We start from the raw sequence: 14,681 nt of genomic DNA, 5'->3' as shown, positions 1-14,681 counted from the left end.
TAACCCCATGAAAATACAACGTACCTAAAATGTAACGTCTTCAATTTGTGGTCCAGAAACGTTGTCGTTGAACGTTTCTAGAGAAATGTGTCTAGAGAAAGAGTGACGTTTCCTCTGGCGATTGGGTTGTCCATGAAGATGTTCTTATATTAAAGGGACACAACGGTTTTGGGTACGTGGAATCTGTTACTGGTTCATAGTCACCATTGCGTTATCGTGGTATTCCTATTCTTGCTATTATGTTGCAAATGATTGTGTGTGTGCGGGCGAAATAACATTGACAGCTATGGCAGGTGACGAAAGCTTGCCAGACCTATGCCAGGCTAACAACGGTTGCTAAGCTGGCATTGGACAATCGCTTTTGGGGTGGGGTTTAGCGAAGGGTCCATTGATGCAACTATAGACCACCGAAGTCCTGACGTCACTCGTTCATCCCCAGGTTCGTAAAGTAATTTAGCCATTGAGAATAACATTGGGTCATCTAAAAATCGTCTCATATAAGAATTGTGGTCCAAAAATAAACAAACTGTCTCGGCGATATTGTCAGGGAGGAGGTTCTGTATCGTTTATGATAGTCAGTCACTTATATTTGATACAGTCTGTTTCTGACGAAGATTTTACTAATTCGGCGGAAGTAACATTATCGTTTTCTCACCGACAGTTGATGCTTCATATCCATAAGAGTCAACCCGCCGGGGTCATTTGTTTATTTTTGGAACACAGTTCTTATTTGACGCGATATTAAATACGTCTATGGGATTCAGAATGGGGGTGGAAAACTGCGAACCAGGTAGACAAACAAAGGATGTGTAAATTACGTCAGACTTCGGTGGTCTATAGGCTACATGGCCAAATCAACGCTTTAAACCACATTCATGTTCTCTCAGTGGTTCTCAAAGTTGGGTCCAGGGACCCTCAGGGTTCCCAAATGGACCCTTACAGCCTACAGGTCTGTAACTCTGAGAGAGTACAAGTGGCACCAAATGGACCCGTGTTCCACTTGTACACTCTGAGTTAAGGCTAACCTTGAATAAACTAACAAATTAATTTATTGTCAATGACGCTGTTCTGGTATTTTAGCCCTAATAAACATTTTATTACCATCCAGTAAATGTGATACCTCCTGGTTTGTCTTTGAAGATCACTGAGAGGTCAGATAACTTATTATGGTTAACACTTGGTTTTGGTCAATAGAGAATGCACTCTTCAATAGAAAATACAACGTAAATGACCCTTTAATATCCTTTTTGGAACACTACATAACACTTGACTTTGATTTAACAGAACATTTTATGAAACTGTAATGCGCAACCAAACACCCTGCAAAATAATAAATAAGTGGAGACCAGTCAAGTGCTCCAGTATTTTATTTCGGTAGTCTCTCCTGAAGTATCCAGGTATTATTCTCTCTGAGTCAAGTTGTCCCTGTTGTTGTTGTCCCTTCTACCTTCATCTGGCTGAAGCACAGTGGAATTGTCTTTGCACAACCAAACATGTACAGTATGTACGGCCAACAAACAGCTTGACAGCAGTAAGTCATATATTTAGTTAATTGAAACTGTAGATGTGATTTGATCATACAAGGTTATTTATTTGAGCCATCAGTTGCAGGAGGCTGCAGATACAAACACTCCATTTAATCTCTCTGCAACATTGTAGTATACAAGGGCACAATGGAAAGAAGAGAAATAAGGCCCTGTTCAGGCTGCCCAAATCCATTCCAAATCCGATTGGTGGCCTAAAACTACAAAAAAAACTACAAAAAACGTGTGTGCGCGCGCGCTCACACACACACACACACACACACACACACACACACACACACACACACACACACACACACACACACACACACACACACACACACACACACACACGGAAATCACATTCCTTAGCCTTGTTCTGACTGCATGAAACCAATCCAAGTCCAATCTGGATAGGAAATCAGATTTGGGCTGGATTTGGGCTGCCAGTTTGAACAGGCAACCTGCCTAAGAGCATAATATGAGGGTATAAAAAGAGGACAGGATTACATAGTGAAGGAAATGTAATAAAGCAGTGGTTCCCAACCTGAGGTCCATACATATTTTAAACATTCTCTTCTAAAAATGTCAACAAAAAAAAGGTGACAATAGCTGATCTACAAGCTCACAATGCATTGTGATGTGACTCATTGTGGGCTTGTAGATCAGCTATTTTCACTATTTGTAGTACAAGAAGCATATAGTGTGTGTGCGCAGTCTGCGCACGTACTTGTGTGTGTGTGTGTGTGTGTGTGGGGGGGGGGGGGGGGGGGTTCTCAGCTGTTGTTAAATGTAAGAAGGAGGGGCTCCAAGTGAAATAGGCTGGGAACCACTGTAATAAATGACAGAGAGCATTGGATGAGTGTAAAAACTATAACCATCTTTCCCCAGCAGAGGTCACTAATGCAGAGGAGATGGGCGTGAACACCAATGTCCTTCCTGAGCACTTCAACAAAGGTGTTAACCACTTAAGCCCTGTTCTAAAAAATTGTCAAAGCTTTAAAACAACAAATAGCCGATCTGCAAGCTCACAATCAAGAGGATTTATTTGTCACTCACTCATACAGGTACAAGCAGCGAAATGTTAGTGTGGCATGTTCCACAAGACCACGCCGACAACACCAAACATCAATAACGGACCTAATACTGGATTGTAAGATAAGATTAAGTAAGATAAAACAAGATTTAAAACACACTGTGATCGTGTAGCACTGTGAGCTTGTAGATCTGCTATTTTTGCTTATTTCTATCTTTTGGCCTAAAATGAACCAGGTTGAAAGTGGTTAATAATGCATCCCTTTTCACTCCCGACAAGACCTGTAGGGATTGAAAATGACACACTCGTACCCAAAACCCACTGATAACCCAAACCCGACGGCGTCGGTGGGTGATTCCACTTCCTGATCCTGTTGTTGCACATGTGGTTGCACCGCCGCATGATATATACTGAAATGCAACTAGGTTTTACCGAGACCAAAAATATCATGCTGCACCTCCATGACAGCCAGGATACGTGTGAGCATGCTCTGTAAGGTGCTGCCCTCCAGTGGCTTGGAGGTATACCAGTGGGAACTGTTGAAGAGAGAGAGGGCAATTTATTAATTTCATTCATTAAAAATGTCCTTTCCATCAATCAAGTTTGAAGGTGGAGTAACAACAGCTCTGACCTGTTTGTATGGACAGACCCTTCAGGTTGCAAGTAGAAGAAATCAGTCCTCTTCTTGACTGCGTCTGGGCTGGAGAAGAGAGGGGGGTGGGTCTATATTCAGTACAGTTTGAGTAAAACTCTAGCATAAACAGTTGGTATCACGTCACTTTGCGACATATTGTGAGCTTGTAGATCGGCTATTTTTGGTAGCCGGTCTACAAATCAGGCATTACAATGCCATCAAAGCCTGCCAAAATACATTTTATTTGACTAAATCAACTGTAGATTTAGTCGACTAAAATCTTATGAACTAAAACTAGACTAAAACTAAAACTTTTCAGATGATTAAAATATGACTGAAACAAAATGGAATTTTATTCAAAAGACTAACTAAAACTGCCGTCAAAATGAACACTGGTGTCAGACGACTTGTGCATGTTTGTCGGCACATATGTTTTTGTGCTTGTGTGCTTTTGTATGTAATATCTGTGTATCTTAAGTGCATATGTATGACATTTTATGTCGCATGGTGTGTATTATGGTTATGTTATTTATGTTATGATATTAGTCTGGCCATGTCAGGCTATGGTTATGTTTGTCTGCTGGTGATGTGTGTGTGTGTGTGTGTGTGTGTGTGTGTGTGTGTGTGTGTGTGTGTGTGTGTGTGTGTGTGTGTGTGTGTGTGTGTGTGTGCGTGCCTCACCATCTAGACATGTAGAACTCATAGAGTCTGACAGGACAGTGGAGAGGGCTGCTAATGTTCTCTGGTATCTCCAGGTCTCCTTCTGGGAACAACACCAACCATGTGTAATCACAGAAACATAGACAGTATTATCAGGTCTGTATATAATATGTACTGAACACAAGTATTGTATTGTTTTATATTGTATTATATTGTTGCTGTCGGGCAGAAACCTCTACCTTTTTTTTTTTTTTCATACATTTAAAATATAAACTTGATCATACCCACAGCGTCAAATCTTGTACAGGGTTTCCTGGCACAAAATATTTTCATGTGGGGGTCCGTGGATACATACATATTATTTTGGGGGTCCTTGCCATGAAACTGTTTGAAATCCACTGGTTTAAACAACATTAGACTGCAAGCCCAAATAAGCAACTACACTTTAGGAACAAGCCCCAAAAACACTGCAACCACCAATATTTATAAGCGACTTTACAGAAAAAACGCCCAAAGTCGATTATAATAAGCGGACGTGGCAACACTGCTCCTCAGCATCTACCTGTGCCTTGGTGGTCGGCCGAGGCGTCAAGGTCGCCGGCTCCGCGGCGGTGGTGGAGGTAGAGGGCCTTGCCCCGGTGGCTGCAGGGCCTGGAGCGCCGCGTGAAGTTGGCAAAGGAGAGCTGCTGGTGCTGTGTCAGCGTGGTGAAGCGGAAGGCCTTGGTGCAAAAGAAGAGCAGCGTGTTGAGCAGCACCACGGGCGAGTAGGCCCCCAGCTGCTTGCAGTCCCAGAGGTAGGCCTCCTGCACGCGCGAGGGCATCAGGCCGCCTGGTGGGAAAGGACTGTAGGTCAGTGGTTCTCAAAGTGCCGTCCGGGGACCCCCAGGGGTCCTTGAGGGGGTTCCAGGGGGTCCTCCAGCTAAATGTGTTAATATTGCATCACAATCAGTTTAACCTGATATACATCAGTTATTTGAAATTATTTGAAAAGGCATCTGCGGTAAAAGAAAACTTGAATAAAATGTGAAAAATGTGGACACAAATCTTGTATGGGAGGTCCCTGGCACGAAATATTTTCAGATGGGGGTCCATGGCCAAATACACATTAAATTAGGGGTCCTTGACGACATGAACATGTGTGAGAACCATTGCTGTAGGTACTACAGACTCAGTTCAGCAAGGTTCTTCGTTTAAAGGGCCATAAATGTGAATGAAGTGTGAGTGTGTTAACTGTACTGCAAGACAGGGATTATTATTGGCATATTTAACCCATTAAAACCGGGAAAGCATCCGTCATTTTCATTTATATAGCAAGATAAGTTTTTCAAAAAACTCTTGAAAGTGTTTTTAAAACGTTGTGGACCAAATTATATGAAGACGAGGTTGAAAATGGGTGAAGTGCACTTTTAAGCAAACAGAAAAAAGATGCACAGTGTTTGTTGTAAGTATCTTGAGCAAAATCAGATGTTCTTCAATTTTTTCAGAATTGAATCAAAATTGAATAATTGAATCCAATAGAATAATGCTCATGAAAATCAGTGCTACAGATAAAGGGGAAAAGGAGGAAATGGAGAAATTAGCATACCGCTGGGTAGCAATTCAGGCTTCCAATGTTGTAGCATGTTGGCGATCTCCAAAGAAAACTGACTGTACAGCTCATCAGTAAATATGTTCTCTATGCGGCCCTTCTCGAACAGGTACTGCAGAGAAAGAGAGATACAAATTGGATGATTAAAACCATTTTATGAATGATGCCCCTGGTCTTGAGTATGTGTGTGCTCCCGTGTTCCCGTACCTTCTGTATCCCCAGACAGAGGTAGAAGATGCTGTCAGCCGAGTAAGTGCCTCCGTTGGGCCGTCTGACTTCTTTGATGAAGCGACACAGAGCGTGGCTCAGCTCCGAGGAATCACACTGAAGAACGTCCTCCTTAACAACTAGTGAATGGGCTGGAGGAGGGAGAGACCACACCATGAAGCTATCATAGAGCAGAGCAAACAACACAACCAAATGCAATGCGACTGTAGCACAAACTCAGTTTGTGCGCCTGTGCACTCTACTCACAGCTCTGTGGTTCTGTGTCAGTTTGTGTGTTGTGCTTTTGCACCCAGCTGCTCCAGGCTTTGATCCCATACAGGTGGTTCAGTTTGGGGCGGGATGACAGCGCACTGCGGTCCAAAACTCGCCTCTTACCCTGGATTGACACGGGAGCAGTAGACACATATATATCAACCAGGCTATTATTCTAAATAGTTGTATTGTATTGTGACAGCTGGACGTGGAAGTAACTGCTTTAACCAATTAAGACCGGGAACGCTACTGTGTGTCATTTTAAGATTTATTTGGGCTATTCAAAAAATAGCAGATATACAAGCTTGTAGATCTGCTATTTTTTTTTTTAAACGTGAAAATGTGTGCAAATCTTTTATATACATTTTTAACTCAAATCTTTGCTTCTGGGGGTCCTTGACATGAAAAAAGTTTGAAAACCATTGATAATATAACATAAGTAAAAAATAAATAAATAAAAACTTTAGGATTTAGAAGACATTTGTAAAATCCCCAGAAGCAAAGATTTGAGTTTTGCTTTAAAATAGTATATATATATATTCAAAGTAAACTAAAGATTTGCACACATTTTCACGATTAAAAAAATATATAGCAGATCTACAAGCTCATAGCGCGGCACTCGGTGCCGCGTTATGAGCTTGTATATCTGCTATTTTTTAATAGCCAAAGAAATCTAAAAATGACAGAGATGCGTTCCCGGTCTTAAAGGGTTAAGTCAGTGGAGGATACTGCAGTAGGATGACAACAGAGGCCATTGAAGGTTGTTTCACTGAATTGGTCGTACCCGTTTTCGGCTATGAGAGCCGTCTCTCTGTCTCTTTAATCCTCGCCGGGGAGCAGACAAATTGAGGTCATACCGCTCTGGAAAGACACAAACCAGTTGAGGTGAAGATACAGTAGGAATGATCTTAAAATGTCTATTTCACTGGAATAAGAAACTCTGAGAAAATTAAAAGCATGACTGTGATTTTTCAGCCCTTGGTTCTGCTGCTTACTCATTTGAATGTAAAACCTAGTGATTTATCTGAAATTCTGGTCCTTTGGTTGGCCTGCTAGTCTTTGGAGTAATAGACTGAATCAAACAATATCACAGAAAGCTCCTGCAGAACAGCATCAAGACCATAGTGAATGAACACATTAAGGGAAGTCCATTTTTGAAATGCTTTAAATATTTTCACACCTAAACATTCTGTAATTATTATACACTTTTTTTTATGAATAAAATGTAATTTTGTCCAATCTGTATGGTAGAGTATGTAAATACTCTACCATACAGTTAATATGTTAATAATATATAACTTATACAATTATGGTGGTTGTATTTTGTCGACCTGCTCTTCTATTGAGACATTTAGATCGTGTCAAAGGTCATGGCTCACCTAGACACAGGATCTGACATGAACTTTGACCTGGTGGTCAAGATTCAATTTATCCCCTGAGCAAGCAGGCAGGCTCTATTTAGCTCAATGTCAGCACTTGCGCAGGAAACCGGGTTCAAATCCGGGGTAGAAGAGGTTACATAGTGCAGTTTTAAGTCAACTTATGTAAACTTAACTCATTTTCAAATAGACAATCAAATCTTCTCGAACCTATCCGATTCTAGTGGGTTCTGAATAGTTTCAGAGGTTTAAGGAAAAAACATTAAAAAAATGAAAAAGGACACTTGGTGTTGCTCACCAGGTGAGAGGTCTGATTCCAAATCCATCACAGGGGAGGAGGGGGGCTGTTGATCCACACTGGTGCTGGAGGTGTTGTCGTCTGTCCCTTGGCTCTCCTCTGTCTGTGTGGTCTTTAAGGGGTCTCCTGGTGTGGTCATCGGTGTGTCCTCAGACTCTGTGCTCTCCTCTTCATGTGCGGTGGTCCTGGATGAGTCAGCTTGTCCTGCATTCCCCTCAGTTTGAGGGTCCTCACTGTCCAAGCTAAGACGAGTAACTGCCTCTGAATTCACCTCTCCGCTGCGTCCACTCACTTGGTCTGACACGCACGCACGCACGCACGCACGCACGCACACACACACACACACACACACACACACACACACACACACACACACACACACACACACACACACACACACACACACACACACACACACACACACACACACACACACACACACACACAAAAACACAAAAACACACACACACACACACACACACACACACACACACACACACACACACACATACATACATCACTGGAATGTTATCATTTTAGCGGCAAGGCCACTTGGCCTTTGGTGTTGCCAATCTTTTGAAGGCACAAAAAACAAGGGCAGCCAACCATCTAATAAAACCAGGATTTTAAGTCCACGGATATAATTAATTGAACTTAAGGGTTATGGATGATTTTATTTTAAATACACAGCATGAAAATAATTAATTAAATGAGCTATTTAATTAGAAAAATAGGCCAAACTGTAGGTGGCCTTGAAATTCCTGCCCTGGTACATCGTGCTATCTCCATATTTCACATATTTAAACAATGTACTAAAACCTGTCTGTGCAAACCTCAAAGTAGCTTGTGTTCTTTTCCCCCCAGTTCCATATTAGTGTCCGTTACCAAAACAAGTGTTTCATGTCAGAGAATCTAGCTCAACAGTCTGTTCTTTTTCTCGATTTGAGTGAAACTATAAGAAAAAAATGTGCGGTGGTCCAACGGTTCAAACTACCACTAGTTACGTGTGCAGCGTTTCACTTGATGTTGCCTAATAAGAATTCAGCATCTCAACAAAAGTCATTGTTGTCTAAAATCCGTATTGACAGGAAAGAGCAGAGGAGAAAACTCTGCATGTTTTGAAGGGCATATGGCCAAACTGAAGGGGCAGACGGGCATGGCCCTCGTGGCCCCCATGAAATTCCTCCCTTGCATCACACACAAATATATGTGTGTATCCCTCTCAAAGCTATTACTCAACAGATTACAGGATTACAGGTTACTGAGGGACAGCCATTCAGTTCTGGACCTCAGAACCTGGGACTATAGGGACCCTGTGATACCCAGAATTCCTGTAGACCTCACCTCCATGGGAGACAATCTTGTCCCTCTCCATCCCCTTTTCCTCGTCGGCCAAGGGCTCCCATTGGACAGCGGCATCTTTCATTTCCTTTCTCTGTGGTAGCACCAGGGGTACTGGAACCTGGGGAAGAAGATCCGAGAAAAGAACAGACATGTTGGACCGGACGCGCACCATCCACAAACTGTGTGCGGGGATGAGTCTTGTGCAAAGACACAGAGGACAGTGGTGGAAGAAGTACTCACATATTTTACTTGAGTAAAAGTAGCAATACCACAATAAAAGGCCTGTGTTCAAAATGTTACTTGAGTAAAAGTAAAACAAGTATTGGCATCAAAATATACTTAAAGTATCAAAAGTAAAAGTACTAAAATGTTTGAAAATAGCAGATCTACAAGCTCACAACGCGTCACGATGCGACGCTTTGTGAGCTTGTAGATCGTCTATTTTCAAATAGCCTATGGATAAAATAGGGCTGAAGTGGTTAATATAATATAATAATTTATATCCGCAAAGTAACTAATACAAGTTTTCAAATAATTGCAGTAGACTAAAAGTACAATATTTGCCTCTGAGATGAAGTGGAGTAGTAAAAGTACAGAAAAAGTACAGAAGTAAAAGTACAGAAAATTAAAAATACTCCAGGAAAGTAAAAAAAATCTCAAAAAGTACAGTACTTCAGTAAATGTACTTAAGTTACTTTACACCACTGAAAGACACAGAAGAGCACATACAGGCATAGGGATGGCCAGAGGAACAGGCGTGTACTGGGAGTACATGTTCATGGGCACGGGCACAAACACGGGTACCGGGACAGGAACCATCACCACCTTCACTTTCTCCGCTCCGCCAGAGGAGCTCCACTGGGACACACCTGGGAAATGAGACGAGACGGGACACAGACAGGAAGAGGAGGAGTTGCTCACTATGGTGCCATCCCAGTTAAGGAGGGGATGTCAACTAATGCAATGGTTCTCAAAACCTTTTCATCATGTCAAGGATCCCCGAATTAAGATTTTTGGCAGCGTAACCCCTATCTGGAAATAATTTGTGCCAGGGACCCACATACGTACAACATTTACGTTGTTAAAATGTTATTTTTTATTACATTTTGTTTGGAAAATAGTTAATCTACAGTACAAGCTCACTATTTTCAAATAGCTGATAATGATATATACTGTAGCATATTAGTTAAAGTGGTTAACTAGTGGTTAACACTGGACCCCCCCCCCCATTCAAAAATAGCAAATATACAAGCTCATAGCATGAGCTTGTAGATCTGCTATTTTTTTTTAATCTTGAAAATTGGTGCAAATCTTTGAATATATATATATTTTAAAGCAAACATTTTTAACTCAAATCTTTGCTTCTGGGGGTCCCTGGAACAACATATTTTGAGATGGGGGTCCGCAGCCAAATACATGTATATCATTTTGGGGGTTTTGAGCACCACTGATATAGAAACATAAGTATTTTCAGAAAACAGTTAGGATTTGGAAGACATTTGTAGAATCGGCCTCAGGTCTTAATGGGTTAAGAAACATTGAACTAACATCTAATTATTTGTGACTAAAATGTATGTGTATCAGTCACCATGTCCATGATTCCCTTGCTCAATTACACTTTGAGACTATTTCCATTTACCTTTTGTCCGTCTGTGTTAAATGCATCATGCATCTACCACCAGGGGCGGACTTACCGTTGGGCTAGGGTGGGCTGCAGCCCACGGGCCTCCAACTGGGGGGGCCTCCGATTTTTTAGTTAATGATTTTTTTTTATGATCAAATAGTTTTTTTCTAACCCTAAAACCAAAATAAAGAAACCAAAAACGGGGAAAAAAACTAACCCAATCCGCCCAAAACCGTGAAAACCTCGAAAATTACTCTAGCCTATATGGGCCTCAACTCCTATAAATCCGGCACTGTCTACCACAGGTGTTCTTAGTGGTATCACAGAGGTGACAGAGTACAGGAGAGGGTCTCGAATGCAATACAGTGTGGGTAGAAATATTGGTCTGTCAAGAGTTACAGATGAGATCGCCATTGTAGTTAGTTTAACCCGTTAAGACCGGGAACGCATCTGTGTCATTTTAGATTTCTTTGGTTATTAAAAAATAGCAGATATACAAGCTCATAGCGCGGCACCGAGCTTGTTCAGTAGATCTGCTATTTTTAGCAAAATAAATCTTAAAATGACACAGATTCGTTCCCGGTCTTAATGGGTTAAAATGAGCAGACCGAGATGGTCAGGTCATGTAGTCTTCAAGAAATAATTATGCTCGAATGAGAGAAAATGATCTAAAAGAAAACACTGCATTCTTTTATAATGTTACTGAACAACACTGATGTCTTAAAAATTCTGTATATCAAATACCCTTTCACATCCAAATATTCCGGAAGTGGCTGTTTCAATAGTGAAAGTAAGAATCTGGATTCAGAAATCAGTGTATTTAATGTCTTCGCACATTATGGAATATTACTGCAGTTACAGGAAACAATATTAGATATACCCGTAATGTAACAGTTGGAAAACTAAATGAATTTGTCACCACTGGTAGTTGGGTAGATTGACAAGGTGGGTGGAGACTGGAGAGAAACTTCATGTAAATGAAAATGAATAAACAGGGATGGGGGGGGGGTCACAAGCAGAGGCATGGATTTCCCCCCTTCCACCTCCCCCAGCAAATCCAACCCGGACTATAATAGGCAACAAATCTGACCAAACGGCACCTGGGTAGAGAGTGAGGGTAGTATATCGTCGCTGTCGGGCAGAAACCTCTCATCTCCAAAAGTTAACTGTTTGTGTTTTCCCGTAAATTAACGCCCTACTTGATCATACTACAGCGTCACCCAAAAGCATCAAAAGTTGCATATCTACAAGCTCGAAATGCGGCGCTAAGCGTCGCGTTTCGAGCTTGTAGATCAGCTACTTTTGATGTTTTTGAATTTGAATCCTGAAAAGTAACAGTTTTGGGCATATGAGGTTTCCACCCGACAGAGACGATTATGTGGACACCTTGTACCTGAACCTCAGTCCTCAATAGGCCTGCATGGGTCTGATTATCATCCTTGGGGTTTCCAATCCAATGTGCTTACAACCGTATGGTCATTTGTGTTTAAGCTTTAGTTTATTATTGAGAGCTCTAAATGCCTGGTACTCCTCAGAAAGTAATTTTCCAGTAGGAAACAGGTAGTCAAGTCTGGGCCAGATTCATGACACCTTCAAACCATCTACTTATTTTTGTTTTCAACAGAACAGAGACTAGATCTCAGCTTGTGAACTTCTAATGACTTTTAGCATTATTTCGGTATAGAATGTTTTCTGCTGATCTAGAGACTTCCATATTCTAATGTTCATAAACTCATAAACCACTCATTGTGCACCTGTGCAAAGAATACAAGGACAACAATAATATTCAGATTAATCAGTTTTATTAATCTTTTTTTATCTGTTTCCACAAGAAGGTGAAAAAAAACAATTTCAAATTTTAAACAGTCAAAATATCAAACATTCTTGGCACAGTTAGCAAACAATAACTTGGTTCTGGTAGTAATACAAAAAAATAACTTTTGCAGCACTGTATAACAGAATTTTGTATACAGTAAAAACATGGCAAACATTGATTTATAAAAAAGGGAAAAAAAGACATCTCTGAAATCACGTAATTTGTAAACATCTCTGGCTCACAGCAAGAGCAGTGAGGTACACGTTGTCTCCATTAGAAAATAAATCAAAGTTTGATCTACAACACTCCAGGTTTATGAACATCATATTCAACTGAACAGCATTGTAGTGGCCTGCACTTTGTGATTCATTTAATATTGCTGCACCTATCTGGAGGATCCATCTGAATTGTGCCTAGATTTCAATCCAGTGTATTCGCTGTTTCAGTAACTACGGATCTCTCCATCATAGTATGCTCATCTTCTTCATACTGCCATACATCTCCTGCAGTTTTTTTTGTCTCAAATAAGTATTTGCAAAACAAGGACATGGACCCCCAGGGACCGTCGGAGTTGAGGGACCAACTCCATCGTCATCTTCACTCAGTCAATCACCCTAACCTCCACCATAACCCCATCTGTCTACTGTCATCGCTTGGTCCAATTCCCCATACATAGCCCTATATGATTACCATAGTATTTTAGAGCCTGAAGAAACGACTTATGAAATAAAGAAAGAAGGAAATATGCCTCAAACTGTCCCTTATAGATCGGGTGTGATAGTGATATATTTTGGTTAAAACTAAACATTTTTTGTTAAAATGTTAAAGCTCTATATTCTGATAATCAGTGCTATAAAGTGTTTTTAAGGAGTCTCCCTATTTCTCCAGCTCTTTAATAAACAAAAAATATGTTTTTAGGTGGGTTGCCAATTTGAGCCAATCAGGAGAGAGTACACATTCATCTGCTTCAATGTTATAGTGTTCCAGTTTCAATTTTGTCTGCTCACTTCTGTGTTTCATCACTTCAAATTTCACTTATTTATCCTGTATCCTGTATGAGTTCTGCCTCCTCCTGACAGGATGTCAGGAGACAAATTGGTATCCAGATATTTTCTTCTTCTGTTTAATTAAGAGATGGGAAGACCCCAGTTGCTGAACAAACGCTCTCCAACTATTAGAACTATCAGAAAATAGAGCTATTTAACACGTATTTTATTTAAAAAAAAGTCACTTACCCTACCTTTAAGCTTAATTTAATTACTCCATTGTACGATGGTTTGCTTTTTGCAGACAAAAAGATAACACTTGAAACTGTGTTCTTGTCAGAAAGCGTCAGCGACACAGTCGTACAAGGCTTATAAATTAGGCTTTAGAATGGACATTTTGTTGAGCTGCATAGGCTTGCTTTATTGCCTTTTTTGTACTTCATATTTGCTTCGATTTTACTACTCCCTCCTTGTCATTGTCTTATTTACTTTGCTCTACCTACCCCCTGTAGCAGAGTGGTCATAACAAAATTCCTTCAAAGCGATATCTGCAAGATAGGATCACCTCATTTACATTCTCCTATCACACTTCTGATTTCCATATCCCTACACCGTCTCAAATCTCCCCTGAAATATTTTCAGAGTTAAGACAAAGCTCAAAACTGGTGCCAGTTCAACACGTCTCCAAAGTTATTTTAATATTTATTCACATTATTTACCATAAAAGAATGTCCCAACTCTTAGGCATTTTGTCCTTAGCGCAGCATATGTTTGTAATTGTTTAGAATGGGAGCTCTGTGTTTTGGGAAACTCCAGCTGCGCGACAAGGCTCTGAACGTCTGTTTTTATCTGTTTGCAGAGAGCTCGGGCGCTTGGAAGCAATTTTAGGCGAGCGCCTGGCATTTTCAGCTGGGAAGAGACGCTTTGGTGAACACACAGCCTTTATCCCTAACCTTTGCTGACTTGCATATCGTCGCTGTCAGGTGGAAACCTTGTATGTCCAAAATGATATTATAGAAGAAAAAGGAAAATAGCCCATCTACAACCTCACACTGCGTTGTGAGGCGTGAGCTTATAGATCTGCTATTTTCACTACTTTTTTATGACACTCTTGTGTTATAAAGTAGGACATTAATTTACGAAAACAAAGTTTGAAACATGGAGATATGAAGTTTCTGCCCGACAGCAATGATATTCGATGTCTAGTTGTACTTTCCTGAATACATCAGTGATTGGTTTCACCTACAGCACCAAACAAGTAAAAGCATACAAAGAACAATGCAGGTTTTTCAGTATATTCAACTGGATCAACG

General features: G+C 40.8%; 1 protein-coding gene across 6 annotated transcripts in view; it reads right to left on the bottom strand.

Moving 5' to 3' along the window:
• Window positions 1-1,210: 1,210 nt before the first annotated feature.
• Window positions 1,211-14,681, bottom strand: part of LOC308075208 (zinc finger MYM-type protein 4-like) — a 60,915-nt gene continuing 47,444 nt past the window's right edge. For 5 of the 6 annotated variants that reach the window (XM_080414896.1, XM_080414900.1, XM_080414899.1 and 2 more), the window contains exons 22-32: window positions 9,672-9,811; window positions 8,943-9,060; window positions 7,599-7,895; window positions 6,706-6,782; window positions 5,916-6,045; window positions 5,649-5,800; window positions 5,439-5,553; window positions 4,416-4,682; window positions 3,875-3,956; window positions 3,191-3,259; window positions 1,211-3,095 (exon numbers count right to left, since the gene is read on the bottom strand). In XM_080414896.1, coding sequence (XP_080271022.1) covers window positions 2,981-3,095; window positions 3,191-3,259; window positions 3,875-3,956; window positions 4,416-4,682; window positions 5,439-5,553; window positions 5,649-5,800; window positions 5,916-6,045; window positions 6,706-6,782; window positions 7,599-7,895; window positions 8,943-9,060; window positions 9,672-9,811 — 1,562 coding nt within the window. In that variant the 3' untranslated portion in view covers window positions 1,211-2,980. The remainder of the gene's footprint in view (window positions 3,096-3,190; window positions 3,260-3,874; window positions 3,957-4,415; window positions 4,683-5,438; window positions 5,554-5,648; window positions 5,801-5,915; window positions 6,046-6,705; window positions 6,783-7,598; window positions 7,896-8,942; window positions 9,061-9,671; window positions 9,812-14,681) is intronic. The other variant, XM_080414897.1, reaches the window with a different exon arrangement.

The sequence above is a fragment of the Gymnoscopelus braueri genome (assembly GCF_963280865.1).
Source record: "Gymnoscopelus braueri genome assembly, chromosome: 19".
NCBI classification, from domain to species: domain Eukaryota; kingdom Metazoa; phylum Chordata; class Actinopteri; order Myctophiformes; family Myctophidae; genus Gymnoscopelus; species Gymnoscopelus braueri.
Note: the sequence above shows the minus strand (reverse complement) of the source record. Positions and strands in the feature narration are given on the sequence as shown.